The sequence below is a fragment of the Acomys russatus genome, chromosome 23 (genome assembly GCF_903995435.1).
Source record: "Acomys russatus chromosome 23, mAcoRus1.1, whole genome shotgun sequence".
NCBI classification, from domain to species: domain Eukaryota; kingdom Metazoa; phylum Chordata; class Mammalia; order Rodentia; family Muridae; genus Acomys; species Acomys russatus.
This window is the reverse complement of record NC_067159.1, coordinates 9,559,030-9,580,710: the sequence shown is the minus strand read 5'-3', so window position 1 is coordinate 9,580,710 and position 21,681 is coordinate 9,559,030. Positions and strand designations below refer to the sequence as shown.

At 35.2% G+C, this 21,681-nt stretch overlaps 1 protein-coding gene across 1 annotated transcript; it reads right to left on the bottom strand.

Moving 5' to 3' along the window:
* Positions 1–6,295: 6,295 nt before the first annotated feature.
* On the bottom strand, positions 6,296–19,691 carry Lrif1 (ligand dependent nuclear receptor interacting factor 1). The gene is made up of 4 exons (XM_051165546.1): positions 19,387–19,691; positions 9,494–10,979; positions 8,035–8,301; positions 6,296–7,248 (listed from the first exon to the last, which is right to left on the bottom strand). The coding sequence occupies exons 1-4, from the start codon at positions 19,452–19,454 to the stop codon at positions 6,811–6,813; spliced, it is 2,259 nt and encodes a 752-aa protein (XP_051021503.1). The 5' UTR covers positions 19,455–19,691; the 3' UTR covers positions 6,296–6,810.
* Positions 19,692–21,681: the final 1,990 nt, after the last annotated feature.

The window sequence follows — 21,681 nt, the reverse complement described above, 5'->3', positions numbered from 1 at the left end:
GCTTTAAATTTCTCTCCATTTAACTTGACATTGGCTATTGGCTTGATGGATACTGCCCTTATTGTGTTTAGGTATGGGCCTTGTATCCCTTTCTCCAAGACTTTAAACATGAAGGGATGTTGATCCCTTGGGGTTTTTTCCTTTCAGTTTGTTTAGATGATAGATTCAGTTGGTGGATATTTCTATGTTGAATCATCCCTGCATCCCTGGGATGAAGCCTACTTGATCATGGGAGATGATGTTTTTTATTTGTTTCTGGAATCAGTTTGCAAGCATTTTGTGTATTTTTGCATCAGTGTTCATAACGGAGATTGGTCTTAAGTTCTCTTTTGTTGGATCTTTGTGTGGTTTAGGTATCAGGGTGTGTCCTCATAGAATGAATTTGGCAATGTTCCTTCAGTTTCAGCTTTTGTGGAATAGTTTTGGGAATATTGGGATTAGCTCCTTTTTGAAAGTCTGGTAGCATTCTGCACCAAAAGCATCTAGCTAGTCCTAAGGGTCTTTTTTTTAAGCTTTTAATGACTATTTTTATTTCCTTACGTATTATAGGTTTATTTAAATTGTTTACCTGATCTTTATTTAATGTTGGCAAGTATATATGAAGAAATTAATTTCATTTATTTTTGTGCTGCACAGGTTTTTGAAGTAAGATCTAATAACTCTTTGGATTTCCTCAGTGTCTGTTGCTATGTCCCCCTATTCATTTGTGATTTTGTTAATTTGAATACTCTCACTCTGCCTTTTAGTTGTGATAAGGGTTCACATATCTCGTTTTCTCAAAGAGCCAGTTGTTTTGTTGATTATTTGCATTGTCTTCTTTGTTTCTACTTGATTCCAGCCCTGAGTTTATTTCCTGTCATTTACTCTTGAGTGCATTTGCTTCTTTTTGTTCTAGAGCTTTCAGGTGTGCTTTTAAACTGCTGCCATGAACACTCTCCACTTTTAAGAAGGCACTTAGTGCTATGAACTTTCCTCTAGCACTGCCTTTATTGTGTTCCATAAGCTTCAGTATGTGGTTAATTTTGGAGAAGTTTTCGTGAGATGCTGAGAACACACACATACATATGTTTGGATGGAATGTTTTGTAGGTATGTTAGGTCCAATTGACTCATAATGTAGGTTAGTTTCATTATTTCACTATTTCTGTCTCTGATTTGTGTATTGGTGAGAGAGGGGTGTTGAAGTTGTCTAATAATGTGTGGGGTTCAATGTCTGATTTAAGCTTCAGTAATGTTTCTTTTATGAATGTGGGTGCCATTACATTTGGTGGATATATGTTCAGAATTGAGATGTCATTTTGGTGTATTTTTTTCTTGCTGAGTATGAAATGTCCTTCCCCATCTCTTTTGATAACTTTTGGTTGAAAGTCCATTTTATTACATACTAGAATAGCTACTCCAGCTTGCTTCTTATGTCTGGTAGCTTGGAAAAGCTTTTTTCCCCCAGCCATTTACTCTGAAGTGATGTTTATCTTTGCTGCTAAAGTGTTTCTTGTATGCAGCAGAATGTTGGATTCTATTTTCATAACCATTCTGTTAGCCTCTTTTTGTGAAATCAGATCATTAATGTTGAGAGATATTAATGACCAAAGGTTGTTAATTCCTGTAATTTTGATGTTGGTGGTGTTAGTATTTTTGTGTGTGTTTCCATTCTATTTTTGTTGATGTGGAGTTATTTATTTGCTGTGTTTTCCTGGACGCAGTTACCCTTGTTGGGATAGTTTTCCTTCTAGTATTTTATGTAGAGCTGGATTTCTGGATATGTTTTTAAATTTCTTTCTTTTTTTTTCTTGAAATATCTTGCTTTCTCCATCTATGGTGACTGAGAGTTTTGCTGGGTATCATAGCTTGGGCTGACATATATAGTTTTCAAGACATCTGCCCAGACCTTTCTGGATTTTAGAGTCTCTGATTAGAAGTCAGATAAAATTCTGATGTTTGCCTTTATACGCTACATGGCCTTTTTCCCTTGCAGTTTTAAATATTCTTTGTTCTGTAGATTTAGTATTTTTTTTATGTGGTGGGAGATTTTCTTTTCTGGTCCAGTCTAATTGGTACTCTGTATGCTTCTTGGATGTTTAGAGGCACCTCTTTTGGTGGAGGAACTTTTCTTTTATGATTTTGTTTAAAATATTTCCTGGGCCTTGGAGCTGGAACTCAACTAGTTCTATTCCTATTATTCATAGGTTAGGTCACTTCTTAGTATCCTATATTTCCTAGATGGTTTGTTTCAGGAAATTTTTTAGCTTTAACATCTTTGACTGATGTATCAATTTCTTCTATCTTCTATGCCTGAGATTCTCTATTGCTTGGATTCTGTTGGTGATGCTTGTGTCTGTTACTCCTTTTCTCTTCCATAGGCTTTCCATCTCTAGGATTCCTTCAGATTGTGATTTATTGTTTCGACTTTCATTTTCAGGTTTTAGACAGTTTTATTTATTTTCTTCATCTGTTTGTGTTTCACTGTATTTCTTTAAGGAATTTATTCATTTCTTCTTTAAACGCCTCTGGCATCTTCACCAGACCCAGAATGAGGTCTTTTTTTTCTGATTTGCTTCTTTTTGTTCCTCAGCTATGTTAAGATATCCTGGGCTTGCTGTAGTATAATACTTGGGTTCTGGTGTTGCCCTATTGTCCATGCTCGTTTGTGTTCTTGTGCTGGTCTTTAGCCATCTAAAATTGGCTGGTGCTCCCTGGAGTTCACTGGATTCCAAGATTGCATGTAGGTGTGAGGTCCAGTAGATGGAAGGTACAGGTGGCCAGGCATAGCTCATCACTGCTGTGTTTTCCCAGCAGCCTGTTACAACAGTGGCTTTGCGCGTAGCGATCTCACCTGTCTTCCCCAGGTATCTGCTTAGGGCCTCCAAGAATCGGGGTGCTGGATGGTGAAATCTCAACGTGAGGATTATAATTTAAAATATTAAATTATTTTTTATTTGTACGGGTATATCCCTGCATATATGTCTGTGCATCACATGCATGGCTGATGCCCAAGAAGGCCAGAAGACGATGTTAGACCAACCTGGGACTGAAGTTACAGATGACTTTGAGCTGCCATGTGAGTACTGGGAATTAAACTTTAGTCCTCTCTCTGGAAGAGCAGCCAGTGCTATTAAATGCTGAGAAATCTCCTCAGACCCTTACTTATCATAGTTCCATTAATTAAATCAAAGAAAGAAACCAACCTAGTTTCCAACAACAAATGAGTGGGTAAGAAAAATCCTGGTGCATATATGAATTTTGCATTATTCAGCTTTAAAAAACAATGGAATGACAAAATTTGAAGGAAAATGAACGGACTTTGAATGTATAATATTAACCAAAACTCATACATGGACCATAGCAATATATTATATATATAATGTAAACTAATATACACATGGTTACAATAGTATAACAGAAGAGAATGCTTTCTAATAAGTTCATAAACAGTCTACGTTTTGTACACCCTCTGCATAATCTTTCAAGATATATCTCATTCTCAAGGTAAAGTAAGTCCTTAAATGGGTAGTGTCCACACGTAATTCCATGAGGGGCTGTTACTGTAAAGTAACAGCCTAAATTTAAAGTTGTGTTTTTCATTAAGTATTCTTGTAGGCTATATATATGGTTCTTGTAAGTACTTCTAAAAGTAGTGCATTTTTAAAATAAGAGTTTTAGCTATTCAACCATATAGTATAAGGTTGCTGCTAGAAATACATTTAAAATATTGTAACTTTGATAAAACTCATTAATTTAGGAATACTGACTTATTGTCCCCAAAACTTAAAAACTAAAAGCCAGAAACTTGAAAACACTGAGAAATTTGGTTTCTTTTTCCTGGATCTCGGAATTAGATAAACTGTATCACTGTTGATGAACAAACATACTTTTAAAATTCCCCTACCTGAGCTACCTGGAAAAAGATGTTCTCTAACCTGTTGGGCTATCTGCAGGCCATGCAGTGCAATGATGTCATCCTTGATGGGACGGGGTTGGTGATACTGTTTGGAATAATTTCTGTTCGTCTAAGTCATCTCCCATATATGTTCATACTTCTAACACCTATAGAATTTATTGGTGCACCAAGCCTGACTTTAACAGCACTCATACTTCGGTCTGTTTTCAGTTCCCTATCTGGTGTGAAAGGGTCAAAACAGTGAGTTTGGCATGTTCCATTAGAATCTACTAAAAATCTGAAAATTGTCAGGCATGATGGTAGATGCTATAATGACAGCATTTGGGAGCCAGAGAAAGAAATGCTTCAAATTTGAGAACTGAATTACACAATAAAATCCTGTCTCCAAAAATAAACACAAAGCTTGATATTAAAAGCATGACTTAAATAGCCTACACAAGGACCCTATTCTGGTAAAAACATGCATATATATCGGGGCAGTAAAAGAGCAAAACATGGTAAGGTTAGTAGTGAATTCTCAACGGAAGTGAATTAGTATTTTTGCTTGCTGTATTTTATACAACCAATATGCATTGCTTCTTTAAGAAAATGTGTTAAAGCATCAAAGGGAAATGATGAGTCATCATATTAAATTTAGCTGGTTTTAAAGACTGACAATTGACTTCAGAATGGAGAAAAATATTACTGGTGGCCTTGACCCGTTTAGATGAGTAGGAAGAACAAAACATAACTAGAATGAACTGGAAGGCCTCAAATTGCTTAAAAGTACTGTGGTGTCTCAGAATTTATTCAACTAAATGTATACTCATGAAAACTTAAACATGTTCAATGGTAAACTTGAATACATTCACACTAACATTTTTAGTATCCCATAGTGGAAACAATCCAAATCTGCATATCAGATGAATGGATAAACAAAAACTGGTCCATCTTAATCTGTAAGTTCTACAACCAACCATGTTAAAAATGTTGGAAATGTATGCACTTAACATTATTATTTCCTAAATAAAACAATACAACCTACACTGTTAAGTAATTTATGTAGAAATATTTACAACATAGAAGAGGTTGTGAAGTATGTATATACCTTATATATAAGATTTAGACACAAAATTTTGATATTCTTGGTGTATTTGAGAACAAATCTTTGATATTAAAATTCTATACAATGGAATATTGTTGAGGAATAAAAAGAAAAGTACTAACACATGCTATAATACTGAAAACCTTGCATAGATTTTGTTAAGTGAAAAACAATTACAAAAATATGATTTTTGTATGATTCCATGTACAGGAAATGCTCACAAACAGCACTTTCTACTGGGGAAGGATGTTGCATAAAGAATAGGGTGACAGCTAATGGTTACAGGACTTACATGGGGAGTGTGGTAAGCGTTCTGAAATTGACGCTTTTACCCTTCTGAGTATAACTTAAAAATGTGAATTTTATGGCATGCAAATTAATTTCAATAAAACTATTACCACAAAAAGCATAAGAATATAATTGACATATTTTATTCCCTATTTAAGAGTTCTGTCTATGTTTTTGTCTTCTTGTCCTTAAGAGGTTCTGAATCTTGCAGAAATTTGTTAAAATTTCTAACTTGTTAGTCTTGCTTTAAAAAATTTTTTTCCATCTATTCACTCTACTCTCAAACTATCCCAAATCAAAGATTAACCAGAAAAAAATACTTTAAAAGAAAAACTATATTCAGTCTTACATATGACTACAGTCCAGATCTACCATTCAGATAATTTATGTAATACATGTATGCACATATATCGAAAAAGAAGCTGCTGTTAAAAGTAGCATATAATTTAAAAATATAGCTTTTTAAAATGTGTATGCCATATGTCTGCAGTGGATGGAAGTCAGAAGGGGTTGAGTCCTCTGGAACTCTACCTACATGTGTTTAGGAGCTACCTGACATGGAAGCTAGGAAGTGAACTTAGGTCCTCTAGAAAAGCAGCAAGTCGTCTCTCCATAAATTACATCTTTAAAAGACATGATTTTTAGGCCAAAAATAAAATCTATCATGAAGTAACCTAAATTTCAAATTTTTTAAAAAGGAAGACATTACTATTGTAGAGATGCAAAAAACACATGCCCTTCATGTTGAAAAATATTTGAATAAGTACATCTTTATAATAAATTTTCTTTATGAAATGAAAAAAAATCAACAACAGCAAATAGGTTGTATCATTTTTATGGGTAAGAATAACAAGACAGTCCACATAAAAACTCAGTGGTAAAGTTATGCTTACAGTTGACTTAGTATTTTAGCATATAAGAATAAGACCAGAGGAATCTAATTGAAGATATAACATTAACAAAAACCTTGTAAAAATACCGAAACTTGGGGAATGTAATTTCACAAAAAAAAAAAAAAAAAAAAAAAAACCAAAACTTTCCTTCCAAAACAAGTCAGTCAAAATATTTCCTGTAAATTATTAAGAAGTTTTACGACTCAACCTTTTCGGTACTCTTAAGTTTTATATACAAAGACACTTACAGAATGCCTTTACAAGTAACATGGCAGTCTTATAACCTTCAGTTGCCTTTCTGTTTTCAGTTACCCATGATAAACTGTTGTCTAAATATCAATGAGAAACTCCAGAAAGAATATATTCATAACTTTTAAATTATATGGCATTCTGAGTAGCATGACAAAAACTCCCTAGTGTTATATTGAGGCTATCGGTTACTCTCTTCACTCTTTGTATCCGCACTGTACTTGCCTACTGAATTCATCTACGTAGATGTTTAGTTGTCAAAAAAGTCATGACTTTACAGTGGATCTATAAAGAATTTGGTATCAACTCCAGCTTCAGGCATCCACTGGGGATCTTGACTATATTCATGGCAGGAAAGAGAGAACGACTGTAGTAATATGTCTTTAAATCCTAGACATTTTAATTTTTTGGGTGCATCTTCTTACGCATTTCTTCAAGAGCTGCTTCTTTTTCTTTTAGAATCTGTTTAAGTCTTCTTATTTTTTCATCTCTGATGGTTTCTTCTAATTCTGGTGGTGTCATTGGAAAAATACTTTCAGTATAGTTTTTACTAAAATAACTACTTTGTTCAAAAGATGTGCTTGAACTGAATGTCCCCTTTTCCTGCTTCTCAGGGCAGCAGCTTTCCGCCTCAGTTCTCCTGTCTTCTCCAGCTGTGTTATGGCTTGTGATAACGTTCTGTTGTGATACATCTGATGCTGGTAAAACACTACCAAGGAGCTGGGAACTAGCAACATCAGTTCCATTCATGACCGTGCCACTAACACACTCGATTTTTCTCCTTTTTGTGTAATCCATCTTCTTAATGGCTTTTGCTTTCCTTTTCTTAGAAAAATTCTGTTGCAATGTTGAATAAAGAAAAAAAGTTATTGCTACATGCCAAATACTATCAAAGATGGCAGACAATTAACAATTAAATCTCACTCCACAAATCTTACTGGGGACAACTACAATCAAAATTGAATCCTAGTAAGTGGAACCGACCTGAAAAGTTACAATCATAGTCCCTGGGAACAAGCTAGTTTATTTACTTTTTAAGAAAAGAAAAATCAACTGCTAACGGTCATGCTGATCTATCACTGAAATGAAAACTACCTGGAAAGTATCTTAGATACAGAATTGATTTAAGTTTTTCATTTCATTTGCAAAGTAGACACATGTAGAAACTTTTCCTTAATAAAGTTTATCTGAAAAGGTTGAAGTTCAGAATCCTACATTATAATGTTCACCATAATTTCAGTAATGTACATCACTGACTACTAAATATGCTGTTTAAAATGTTTAAGTGTTAATACTTCAGTGAACATCAGTCTGCTCATATTTTCCCCTATAATTTTATCTCCCTGAGGTAATTATTTAAAATAGGATAATTAGTTGAAATGATTTTTAATTACTTTCCTCTATTAGAAAAGTAAAAAACAAGGTGGCTAAAAATACTTAGAACTCAAATTAACAAAAAAATAGGGATATATTTTTATTTGTCTGTAAGACTCATCATTGTTTAATATGATCTATTTGCAATTTGGCAAAAATTATCAATCTGAAAAAGAAAATAGATAAATATAACCATGTATCTGTCATATCTACAAAAATTACATGCACTTAAAAAAAAAAAACTATTACCTGTTTTCTTTCTTCTTCCTTTACCATAGACTCTGCATCTTTGTAAGAACTACTCATCACCAAACTGCTAAAGGAATCAAAACCTTTTCCAGAACCCAGATGGTCAGGAATTCGAGTAAGACACACTCTTAAATCTTTAGTGAGACCAAACATTTTTTTAAGTTCAGCATCATTCTTCAGATATGATGTTTTAGCGTTGCTTTCTTCAGAGTATGTCTTGTTACTTCTCTCTTCCTTTTTAAATATTGATGCCATCTCATACTGGGTCTGAAATCAAGAGAAGAAAACAAACAGTATTGCTAAGTTCTTGGGTTACTATGTCAGAGTAGCAACTAAGCAATTATCTAATCTACAAAAGAAAACTTCATGCCTTAAAAGATTTGTATTAAAACTGTTACCATGCATTTTAAAAAAGAATTTAAAGAAATACAAACTAAAAATGTCCACACAATTACTCTTTAGTTTGCTGTACAGAAAAGAAAGAAAAGGTCTATTCTCCAGTAAATGAGGTGAGACTAGATATTGCCAACTTTAAAACGATGTAGGCGGTTATGGTACCATGTAACCAGGCGTCCAGTAGGCAGAGGCAGGAGGGTGGTGAATTCAAGGCCAGCCTGAGTTACATATTGACACACTAAAAACCAAAAACCAAAGCAAAACACACAAACATTTGCAGAACAAAGTCTAAAGACTAGTCTCCTAGAAAAGTCTGTTTTCAATCCATCTTGCTTTAACAGAACCTACCTCCTTGTCTTTAAATTTAATGATATTTGTGCTGAAAGGGATAGTAGACACCTGAGCAAGCAAGAAAAAAGTAGCTATCCATGTGTTTTGAGAAGAGAGAATGGTAGCTAATGGGTATATTATGCCATTAGGAGTCAGAACAGCTGAAAAGAAACTCACCTATCTTAAAAAACAAAAAGCTCCTCCCTCTCAAGTTTAAAACCTGAACACTCAAAGATATGAATAAAAATCGTATTTGATTGAAAGGCTCTGAAGACTTCTATTTAACCCTTTTTATGATACTTTAAAAAATGGATTTTCCCCCTCACGACCATCATCAACAACAAAGCACAAAAAAGTTAAAGCCCCAGTAAAGTTTTCAGTCTTTAAACCCTGTCTCTCATATACATATTTATCTTTTCATATACAAAACAGACTATTAAGTGTATATGCAGTATACACATGTATGCATATTCATACAATCTTACTAATCTTTGATGAGTTACTGCTGTCCAACTCTTCTGAACTTTATTGTGTTTGATTTTCTTACAGATTTGGCAAGCTAAATTACAAAAGACATTGCTTAGGCTCTATCAATTGTACTCTTTTAAATATTTATTCAGATGGAAACTTTAAGTAAGGATGTGTGACAGAGTAGGAGACAGGTATCAACAATTTTGAGAAACAAAATGTTTTCCACATATATAAAAAGAGCACCCTGACATGGGAAAATTACCTGTGAGTCTTGGTCTCTGAAAACACACTGTTGAGAAGTAACAGTTGCTGCATCAACAGAGGAAGACATTTTCTCTATGCTCTGGATGAGAGTTCCTTTTCTGGGGGCACTGTGTCCTGTCCTAAATCCATGTGGAAAAACTGGGTTTGTAAATGCAGTCTTAGGCTGTTTAAGGCAGTTAGTGGATTGGTTCATAGTATGTGGCTTTGTGATAGTAAAAGATGGTCTCTCCACTTTTTCATTCTTCTCTGCTCTTAGATTGGCCATGGAAGCAAGCTGGGAATTTGAAAGTGATTTTGTTTTCAACTGGAAAGATTTACTTTTAACCAAAACACTATTTATAACCTCCCTGGATAGTTCCTTGGTTAGGCTTGAACTTACTATTTGTGATGAATCTTTTCTTAGTGCAGTATCAGAAGAAACAGAATTCTCTTGGTCATTTGGTGATGGCAGACCATGTGTTCCCTTTTTAGCCAACAGATAGACTTTCCCTTTAAACATTATCAAAGTATTATCTCTAATAGGCACACTTACAGATTGTGTCCCACTAGAACTGCTGGTACTTAACAGGGGTGTATCTATAGTATTACATCCCGAGTTGTTTCTACCCACCAAAGTTTTAAAAATCTTTGACACCACATTATTTGAAGACTTAACAGGAACAAGAGAAGGAATATGAGGCTGTAGATTCTTTTGAAAATTCCATTTCACTGGAGCACCTTGAGACTGCTGACCACCTTTTAACTGTGTCTCTGTAGGAACATTTGGTAGAATTTGTGAGGTATTTAATATCACTGGTTTGGGGTAAATATTTTGATAGTTTCTGGTAACTTTGTTTTTCACTGAATGTACAGGAGATATATAATTAACTGTTGGTATTTGGGAGGCCCCAACTGTTCCTGAGGTACTTGTGGTTGCAATTCCAAGCATGTTTTGTTGAACTGAAGGATGCAAAGATGATGCAGGTAAGAATTTCACTTGAGCATCGGCTGGAATCTGTAAATGATGCCCAGAAGGCAAAATTGAAGAATTCACCTTCACCGGGAGACTTGGGGTATTGACTATAAAATAAGATGAATCATTTTGTGTTGAGAGAGGAATATCAAATGTTTGCATGGTGAGTCCATCAATTTTCATACCATGACTCTCAACTTTAGAAACTGGTGGCATAAAACTTCCAGTCTCCATAGAATTAACTCTACCTTTTCCTGATGTCTCTACTGTTCCTGTAAGAAAACAGTTTGTAGTATTGGTTGGCTGAAAAACAGGCAACTGAGCTGATGTACTTGTGGAAGAGCTGGAAATCTGAGTTTGAAAAGTAACTTGAACTGGTTTTCCTGTATTCCCTTTCAAAGCATGAGCTATGACTGGAGGTTGAACTACCGGGATAAGATTTCCAGAAGATTTAGGAACTGGAAGCAATTGCAGAAGATTTTTTCCATCCGTGCCAATTGTAGGAACTACTTGGTACATGCAGCCTGAAACACTTAAAAGAAGATTTTGAGTAAATAAACACAACATACTACAAGGTATATACATTTTATTTTTAAACAAATTAAAATAAATATTTGTAATTACTGTAAATACTAAAATTTAGTAACAGTATGTAATTTTGAGTTTGCCACATAAGTCATCATAGAGTAAACTTTGAAGGGAAGATATAATCAACTTTGAGTCGGATCTCACAAGCACGTTATGAAATCTTAACATTTATTCCAAAATGTTTCTACATTTGTATTCAAACATAATGCTTCTAGAAAAGACTCTTCACACTGTTACCATTCTCTTCTTGAATTCTTTCCTATTCGCTTCTTTTACTTTTATGAAGCAGGCCTTTAACTCCAACTCTAATTGTGTTACTTCTATTACTCTCCCTGCTCCCATTTGTTCTATCTTCTTCTGTTGACAATTTCTACTGCCAACATTTTCTCCTGTTTTGGCATCTTTCATGTGGTGATATTTCACTTTGCCATGGTTTTACGCTGTAGACTTAACAGACATGCTCATGTAGCAACAAGTTCCTTCTTTGATTACTGTTTTGATGTACGTGAGGTTTCATGTTCGACATCTTTGAGTACAGCAATTGTTTCTAATGACTTATCATCAAATCATTCAGACTTAAGGCCTTGGAAATTTTGCTTGAGAGGTTTTCCATAAAGGTGGAGCATAATGGAGACAAATATATATATTTTAAATCAGTCCACTGCAATCTCCATTATACTGAGCTATTTTTAATACAAATGGTCAGTTTTATAACAGCCAAACTACATTAATCTCTGCATAATCTATTGTTTGTATGTTACTTTGTACAGATTTTTCAAATTATACCTAAAACCACCTTTCAGATCCTAGAAAGTATACTGCTCTCAAAGAATGCAGGGAAACCATGTCCCTCTACCTGGGTGCTTCTCTCCTATACAACACTTCTTGGAACTTAAGTCTGAACATAAATTATACTCCCTAAAAGAAACATTCTTCAATCAATTTAACTACCCTTGTCCATCTTTTATAATAAAAGTATGCCAGTTAATTTCCTTCATGGCACATACTTATTATACACCTATATTTATGTGTCTACAGAATTGTCTTTCATGCTAAAGTCTAAAAACATAACTGTAGAGTCTATGTTTCATTGACTCAATGTATTCTCTGGCAACTATAAGAAGAAATGAAAACAAACAATTTTAAAAGTGTAGATTTGTTTTACAACCTTCAGGTGTGATTTTAAAATAAAGTATGAAATTTAAAATATCCACACAAAAATTCTATGTATCCTCACTACAACCCAAGTAACACATTATCTTCAGAAAATTTGAAACAGACATCTATGTATAAAAATCTATGTTAAAGAGAAGTATAAACACAAAGAAAAGTCTCAATTCTTGCTTTCTGCACTACCTATGCACAAAGTACACTGTAAACTCAACATCAATTTATTCAGCATTAAATGAGAATGTACTCAGTGTGAAGCAAGCATGGTGCCTCACGCATGTAATCTTAGCACTTGGAGGGTGGAAGCAACTGGAGTTGAACCTGAACACAAAACAATACTAAGTCTCAAAACCAACCAAATATTGAGTTTTATGGTTCAAACACTAGGCTTTGTTAAGGGAAAAGGGTCAACAAATTATAGCCTGTAGGTTAAACCTAGCCTGTTCTGTTTTTATGTTAACTCACAGCTATATATAGTTTTCACACTTTAAATGAATAGAAAACACTTCAAAAATAAAGATTTATTATTACACAGTGGCTGCTCACTGCAGCAACAGAGCAACAGTTCTCAAATTCTAACTATTAGAACCCATAAACAACATGTTTGCTAAATCCCCCACTACACCTAGGTGCAAGAACACAGACAGGTAATTATCATGAAGATAAATGATGCATTTAAAGAGATTTTAAAAATGCTTGCACCTGCACCTCTTCCTAAAATACTCTCATTCCAAGACTTTCAAACATCTTTGACAACTCATCCTAGCTAAAAAAAATAGAAATCTTTTTATTCTGAAGTTTCCCCCACATAGTTTAAGTAGTGATTCCATTTCACCAATAAAATATTTCTGGAGCTTTTTGGGATAAAAGATATATATGCCACCTCTTCCCCACTGTTTTACTCAGAATCATGTGCGCTCCAGAAACTCAACATAGCCAGAATGTCTTCCCTTCCATACTTTCATAATTGGCATTTCATCTTAGGTGCCTATGTTAAGAGTATATAATTTGTGCTTTCTCACCTTACTATTTTTAACCCATTGAAAGTACCCTGTTGCTATTACCTACATTTCTCGTATCTGTTAAAATTCTTTCTAAACTGCTTGTTACCTTTCTGCTTCAAGGAAACATTATCTCTTCCTTAGACAAGAGTAGCTTTATAACTGATCTTTCCTTCCACTTTACGCATATATTTTCTTTGTCTTTCAGTGCAATGGGCACACTAATCTTAATTATACCTAAGACAGTTCAGTGGTTTCAAACAATAGAAAGAAAATAATCATTTTTAATACTGTGGAAGCCAAAGTAAGAGTTTGAACAACATTATAATAAAAGTTTCTGAGAGTAGGATGAAGACTAAACCTCTATACTGGAAATAATTACTAAGTATCATTAATAACTTTAGAAGGAGTAATTTAGTGGGAAATAGCTGAAGTGTGAAAACAAAGACAGTAAGTATATACAATGCCTATGCCCTTTCATTGTGAAGAGGAAAATCTTGGAAAATAAGTAGAGGAAAAATGGAGTCAGAGGGATTTTTTCCCCCTCTTAAACTGAGATGAAGCATAGCATATGTAAATCAGTGCTTTAATTTTCTTTCTTTTTTTTTTGTGATTTTGAAGAAAAGTTGTTTATTTTTGTTTGTTTTTAAGGTTGGAGGTAGATACAAGCCCAATGAGAGGAAGTTGGTCTGTAGTGTTGATAAATAACAAGGAAGAAGCAATATTCTAGGAAGCTGCCTTAAAGGTTTTTTTGTGGTTTAAATTCTTTCCTATAATTCTACTAAAACTTCATTCTCAAAGATTACCAAGTATGTCTTCACACTTGAGTCTGTCATTCTTTCATCCCATTCTCTACATGCTATTTTGCAAACAACTCTTACTACACCATTTCTATGAAGCTCTTCTCTTTCATGGTTTCTAATGTGTACAATGTGTTTCTCTTGACTTACTTAATAGCTCATTAACTTTTCTGCATTTTAAGTATTCATCCTTGATTATTCTTCCAAATATAGTTCTTGTCTAGTTCATTTTAATCCTGCTTTCTCCTTTAAGATATTTTCCTCTTAGAGACTGAATACATTTTCATGGCTTCAACTATTTCCCTCACTTATCTCCTTTGCAATAAACACCATTATAGTTATATCTTTTTACTCCTATCCCCATTAATAATCCTCACTCCCCTTTCTGTTGTATCTTACCAAACATTTTAATTAAAAACCGTTATTTAAAATTCAACAAGAATCTCTATTAAAAATAGTACTATATTCTACTTTGCAACCATGAAATAGTATTGGTTTCCAGCTTACATAACCCAATTAGCTTTGGCATTTCATCTTTCTTGTTATTTTTAAATTCATCTATAGCACCATGAATACATGCTTATAAAAAGGTCAACAGCTAAGAAATACATCCTGAGTAAATGAAAAATCTAGACTATAAAGGGATGGATGGATGGATATATGTTTATCTTTTTTATTAGGACTTTTCCATCTTGTTTTCTTTACCAATATAATATCCAGTATCTAGATTAGTTCCTACCACCTTGTGCCTAGCACTTTTTATATCATCCCAGTATTTTGCTCTGGTATTTAGCTTTTCTGATTGTAATCTCTGATGACTAACATGTATCTATGAAAGACTAATGCTGATTTCATAATGTTGCTTCATACTCAGTTTTGAAGTAATATACATCATTGCCAATCCAGCCTGCCCCCCAAACACAACAAGCCACCTATAATCAACCTCTCTACATAAAATCTTAACAGAAAAACTCTTTTATGCCATGTACATTTTTAAACTAAGTGTCCATCTCCAACAATATAAAATGAAGTTCTAATTCTACCTCTTCTATAACACATCTGCCTGTCATACCCAACTTTTGTCAACTTTGTAATATAAAGCACTATTGACATTACTCCAGCTAATACCAAAATACAATACCTTTACTATATCTACTTTTTAAGAAAGGAATAAAATACTGTTTTTCATAATAACACTGAAATTCTTTAAGAAGAAAAACTCAATAATTCTACAATTAGTTTTCAAATACCAAGAATTGTAAACCCTCAAAAATATTACATAAAAAACAATTCAGATCTTTCCTATTGCCAATTCAAAAATAAAAGTTCAATGATTTTGTTTAGTCCTGTTTCATATAAATATATTTTATTTCTTAGAAAAATCTGCCTAACAAACTAGAAGCTTTTAATAGACAACCTATGTTCTTACAGTTGTTTGTGTAAGAGCAAGTATATTTCAAATGACATATAACTGAACAAATTACAAAATTTTAATACTTCATACGTTACAGTATATGTTAAAAGGTTTCTCTATTTTTATGTTACAAAAATTATGACATATATTCATTCCCTCCCCTCTCTCTCTAACTACCACTTAGCCACCGAAAACAGTTAAAAAATGTAGCTTCCTCCAAATCTACAAATCATTAGAGATTCATATAATTTACCACAGACCATAGTTTCTTTGAGAATAGTTTATCTTATTTATATCTCTTGTGTCTAATAAAGCAATTTAATGTTAGCTGAATTGATTCCGACAAGCTATTAAAAATGATTTGACTTACTGAAAACAAAATTAATAGAGTTCTTAAAACTAAACTGAATGCAGACTTATAAAGATGAAAGTGGAAAATTAGAAAAATTCATACGTACTCTTTCAACCAATATACATACGTTTCAGATTTAGTAAGAATATTTAATAGTTTAACCAAAATCACATAAAGACTCCACTTTTCTTAAAGATACTCCATTTTCTTAGAAATCACATTTTGTGGCCTGTCATCGCTAACATTAAAATCAATATTCTTTATCCCATACTCCACTTTGTTCACTTAGATTATTAGCATACTAACTACATTAAGCCACCTGGTACTTGAACTAAGAAACTGCATTGAAAAAACTGAATGTGAAGACTTGAAAGACAAAGGGGAACACATTAGAAAGATTATAGGCTTCTAACTCTGCATCTTACACTTACTGGATAACTAGTTTTAGAAGAACTACTTAGCCCAGTGGCAGCTATTGAAGACTAAAGTAGGAGTGGAAGGATCACTTGAGTCTTGATGTTCAAGACAGTCTGATCAATACACTGACAGCCCATATAAACATTAAGTCTTGCTAAAAGTGCCAACAAAATTATATAATTTCTGAGGGTTTTTCCTACTCTAATATGGATATGAATCACTCATGTACTAGAAATGGAACAATGAACACCCTGGTGGCTAGTAGTATTTTATAGTATTGAAAATAATGTATTTTCAGCTGTTAGGAGAACATTTCCCTTCTTATTCTTTATAAAAATACATAACCTAATGTTACAATGTATATAATAATAAGTGCTATACATTATTTATGTAATATTGTCATATAATAATCCTAAAAGCCAAGCAAGATAGATCTACATTGTCATTAACATTTTATAGCTGAAAAAGTTTTTAAAATATTTTTTCAATAACCCACAGAATTGCATACTTTCCTTAAGCAGATTTATTCATATTTTATATGATTTGAGAGTAACAAAAAATTTCTTCATTCCAGTATCCAACAGTTTAATTGCATAAACAAGAGCAGACTGAGTCCAGATAAATTTCTCTCTGGCTCCACTTGAAAGTTACCTCATAACTGAAGAGTCCAACAGCAGAGAAACACTTTCTTTCCAAGCAAACCAAGCCACATACTCAGTGCAGTAATTTTAACTGTGCATGTATGTTTGTCTCATCTAATTCACAAGTATTGACCAGAAAACTGGCATAGCACCGTCCCAAAAAATAGTAATTTCCAAATCAAGTCTGCCTATTTTCCATTCCATTTCTTTACCTCTAATAGTATTCTACACCACATAATCCAATCCTCAGGATTTCTCTAAAGTCATCTGAAATAGAATCGTCATTCTAAATCACTACTGTTATTAGAAGCAACCTTTAGGAGTTATTATCCAACTTGGTACACCACTGGGTAAATATGTATTCAATGCAAACCCAAATACATTAAATAGATAAGACAACAAGTATCCAGATTTTGCACTGCACTTATAAAATTCAGTGTCCTATTTTTATGCCCAGTTAAATCAGATACATTAAATAATAAACATTGTTTATCATAATACTTAATTTTCTTTAAAAGAACTCAAGGAAGGTAAAGCATCTACAGAAAGACAATCTTATCAATTTTACAAAGGAAAAAAAAAAAAAAAAAAGACAATGCCCTAAAAAAAAAAAAAAAAACCCTTTTAATAAAAGAAGTGGTATTAAGCAAATTATTTACATACCTACATTTCAACATCAGGTATGTTGTTATTTAAAAAGAGTATAACCAAATATGTAACCAGTAATCAAACTGTCAAACATCCCAGGTAACCATCTGGTGATAAATGCCCCAAATGTTATGATAATATCAGAAAATTTTAAGAAACAGAGGCATGTAAGTATAACAAAGCACCAACACATACGCCAATGAACCAATGACTCTGAAATGTGTGAAAGTAATCAAAATGTAACTGAATTTAAAGTGTTTCTCAGAGTTCAAAATTTGCCAAAATTTTTAAAAACTGTTTAAAATTAAGAGAGCCAATGTGCATTTAAAGAAGTTTGTATATCACTAAACATTACTTCTGGGACTGAAAATGCAATCTTAAACACCTGCTATAAGTTATATAGTCCATAATATATCATAAATATATAGGTAAGAATATATGGAACAATTATTAAGAAGCAGTTCTATCTTAGCCTCTTTGTATAGGACCTGAACTCCTCTTTAAATTTCTATAAAAACAAACAATATTACTGAAGAGCTGTCTCAAGAATGCTATGCAAATGATACATGATAGAACGGTTCTTTCAGTATCAACAGCTCAGGTGTTTACTATTAATGGTCGGTCTTTCTTCCTTTCTTTTGCACTATGGCAACTTTTCAGAACCAGCTCCTGAGAAAGCTTACATAGGATGGTCACTTGTTTTTGTCAGACCAGGATTTTAAGGGAAAATTCAATGAAAAACAAAATTACCATTATTTTCATTGCAATTAAAGTTTGTGTGTACTTGTAACTAAAAGAAACCTACCTCAGGCTAAAAACAGAACACACAGCTGTATTCTTAAACTTGTAGCAAATATTTAAATAACCCTTTATTTGTTTCTTACACTATTTCTCGTCTTTTCCTTTTTTGTTATCAAAGTATTCCTAGGTACCATTATTTTTATCAGAAAGTGAATCTTTAGTTTCATATATACTAGCAAAGTAGCAATAAACATCAGGTAGTCTGTTTTTCTTCAACCTCCATCCCTTCGTTGAGTTTTGCTTTTAGATTTTGTGCTGTTCTTTTACCTTTTACACACTTAATAATCTTTGCTTCTCAGTAAATATACTGATTATAGAAAGCATATATTAAGACATTTCTCCTAAATGAACATTTTGCTGTTCTTGTTTTTAATTCATCTGGATTGCCACAGAATTTTTAAAAAGTTACTGCTGCAGCCCGTGATCTTAACACTAGGCAAGCCCACACTGGATTATGGGCAGCTTCAGCTATAAAGTGAGTTCCAATCCTGACAGAGGCACATAGTTCTCAAAATAATCAGTCAAACCGTTCCTTTGTAGTGACAACCAATGAGATACACCCACTTTAGTCCATTTCAAATGCGCTGCCTGGAAAAGCTGACTTTCCATCTTAAAGTTTTTACTTTTCCCCCCTATCAGGTGAAATTTTCTTGTTCTAGAACTTGCTTTCTAAGTACATTTAAAACAATGGACCTTCACTTGAAGGTCCAGCGACTCCGGGCTGCACTTGCTAATCCACGAAGGGTGGTTTGGGCGGTGTTTGAGATTCTTCCTGGATGAACGGAAACACCAGGAGGATCGCCATGTTGGTTTTCCTCCGTGGGCATCTACTCAGTCAGCCTATGAAATTCGAGAGGGTTGGCGTCCGGCGCGCCAGTAGAGGCTAACTGCGTCACTATGGGGGGCGGGGGGTACGATTCGGGAGGAATGTGCGCCAGGGGCTCTTGAGCGCCAAAGTGCTGAAGGCGCTGTGCTCGGCCGGCCGGGCGGGCGGGCGGGCGGCGAGCCCCGGGGCGCGGCTGAACTTCTGCCAAGGCGGCCACCTGACGTCCTGAGACAGAGGGTGCGGGCGGGCGGGCGCGGGAAGGGCTGGGAACCGGTACTTACCAGTGCGAGCCTGAGTCTGAATTTTCCCCTGCGGTTCTCAGAAAGGCGCTCTGGAGACTATGAGACATTTTAGAGAGTGGGAGGGGGCAGGGCAGTGAGGACTGAGGGGACAGGGTCCCCAACCAAGGGCGCGAATCACAGAGAGTGTGTGGAGCCGCGGCTACTGAGGGAAGCTAAGAACGGCTTGGGACGGAAAGCACGCAGAACAGGACCGGCGCTGGCTACAGATGCCCAAAGACGGAAACCGCACCCTACCGGGTTCCGGCCGCCTCAGAGACCGTCCAGCGGCGTCTAAGCCACGTGACCCGTCACGACCAGTCAGGGTGGGCGTGGGAGGGGGCGTGGCGTCAACAGCACCACCCTCGACACGGGCTCCTCAGGACCGCGAGACCCTAGCACCAGGGACCCCGCCTACCAAGGCGAGCTGCTACAGCGAAGCAAGCCTCTCTCAGGGCGAACTGACACGTCACGTACGGTTAGCAAGGCGAATGGATCGCCGTGGCCCCGCCCCTTATGACGTGGCCCAATCGCCAGCGCAGGTTCATATCTTTTCTTCCGGATCAGAGGAGGAATCAAAAGAGAAAGTTCTCTAGCCTCCTACACGGAAATAAAATATTTCCGGTGTCACTCATCTGCACTTTTGCTTGCCCATGGTTTAATGTCTTTCTTGGCTGCCTGCTTCAGTAGACATTGGCAGGCATTTGGTAGTTGACATAAATTGTTGAGTACTTTTATGTTCCTTTCTGTCTTTTCTTTGGAGATTTTTGTTTCCTCAAGTTTTGCCTCTACATTAATCAGTTAACAATTTCCTCCCTTCTCACGCTCACGCTTCAGTTAAAAGTATATCTTATGGTCGTATATTCTATTCGTTGAGAATCTGCGCTTTTAATGCCCTGTATAAAATTTTTGAAAGACTTGTTTGAATGTCCATAGACTAGGTCTCAGAAATCCTGCAGTAAAGTGACTATTTAAAAATAGGGGTCATACTGATAATAGGTAGAAGAAATTCTAGTTAACTGAACTAGAAAGTGGTTTCAAAGATATAATTTTATTTGGTACAGGCAATCTTGTTTCCGCCAATGTTCAATTTAGGACACTGACAAGGTGGAGAATTTAAAGGTTCACAAGGTATTGTATTTAAATGGAATTACCTACCACACAAGTAACCCTAGCACTGGGAAAGTAGAAGCAGGAGGATGAGGCTGTGCTTAGCTCCCAGCAAGTAGCCGGCCATCAAGTCCTACATGAAAAGTGTTCTCTCTCTCTCTCTCTCTCTCTCTCTCTCTCTCTCTCTCTCTCTCTCTCTCTCTCTCTCTCTCTCTCTCTCTCTCTCTCTCTCTCTCTCTCTCTCTCTGTGTGTGTGTGTCTCTGCCTCTGTCTCTCTGACACACACACACACACTCACACACACAACAAAAGAAAAGGACGAAGAAAAGGTCCACTCATTTGCCTAACTATTAAATGTAATAGATTTTTAAGAACTTAAGGTCTTGATATGTTACCAGAAAGCATAATACATTGTTCTTCAATAAAACACCTCCTATACTAAAGTTAGCAGGGAAGGGAGGCAGCCCTTAATGCTTTCTTGCTTTCTGGCCACTATTGTCTATGAAATCAAAGTTACTAGAAAAAAAATCCCTCAGGCAGAAGAGGTAGGTAGGGGTCTGAATTTGAGGCCAGCCTGGTCTCAATATTGAGTTCCTGGTTAGCCAGAGCTACACAATGAGACTCTATCTGAGAAAGAAAGAGAGAGAGAGAGAGAGAGAGAGAGAGAAAGAAGAAGAGAGAAAGAAGAAGAAGAAGAAGAAGAGAAGAGAGAAGAAAGAGAGAGAGAGAGAGAGAGAGAGAGAGAGAGAGAGACAGACTATGAGGGTGGATGAAGCTGCCTGCCTTGGTTGGCTATCTTTTAAACTGCCATTCATAGATTATATTTTCTAGTCAGGCTTTCCATATTTAGTAGCACTAAGCCCACAAGACTAATTGTCACAGGTTTGGGGTATCCAGACTTTGGGAAGGCAGGAAGTTTATTAGGCATAAGTTTCTATAAAAGGAAAGGGAAAAAAGTTGGCACTGAGAGAAATCAGACTGAAATACAAAATCTCAACAAAAGTCTTGTCTCTGTCCAAATCTGCAATAGCCTTCAAAGTTTCTCCCATGGAGGAAGTAGGCATAAGGCTTTATTCTCCACGATAATCAATTACTACATCTTTGCTATGACCAAAAAAAAAAAAAAAAAAAAAAAAGGAATTTCAGACCAACACGTAAAAAAGAATTCTGTAGTCATAGCAGTTATGG

What these genes read in the sequence shown, in the direction of transcription:
- Lrif1 (XM_051165546.1), bottom strand. Translation starts at nt 19,454, where the DNA reads ATGTCTCATAGTCTCCAGAGCGCCTTTCTGAGAACCGCAGGGGAAAAT. An exon ending in TCAGACTCAGGCTCGCACTG is followed by an intron (nt 10,980 to 19,386) that starts GTAAGTACCGGT and finishes TCTTCTTTTAAG; the next exon opens with TGTTTCAGGCTGCATGTACC. An exon ending in AGGAAGAAGAAAGAAAACAG is followed by an intron (nt 7,249 to 8,034) that starts GTAATAGTTTTT and finishes ACATTGCAACAG; the next exon opens with AATTTTTCTAAGAAAAGGAA.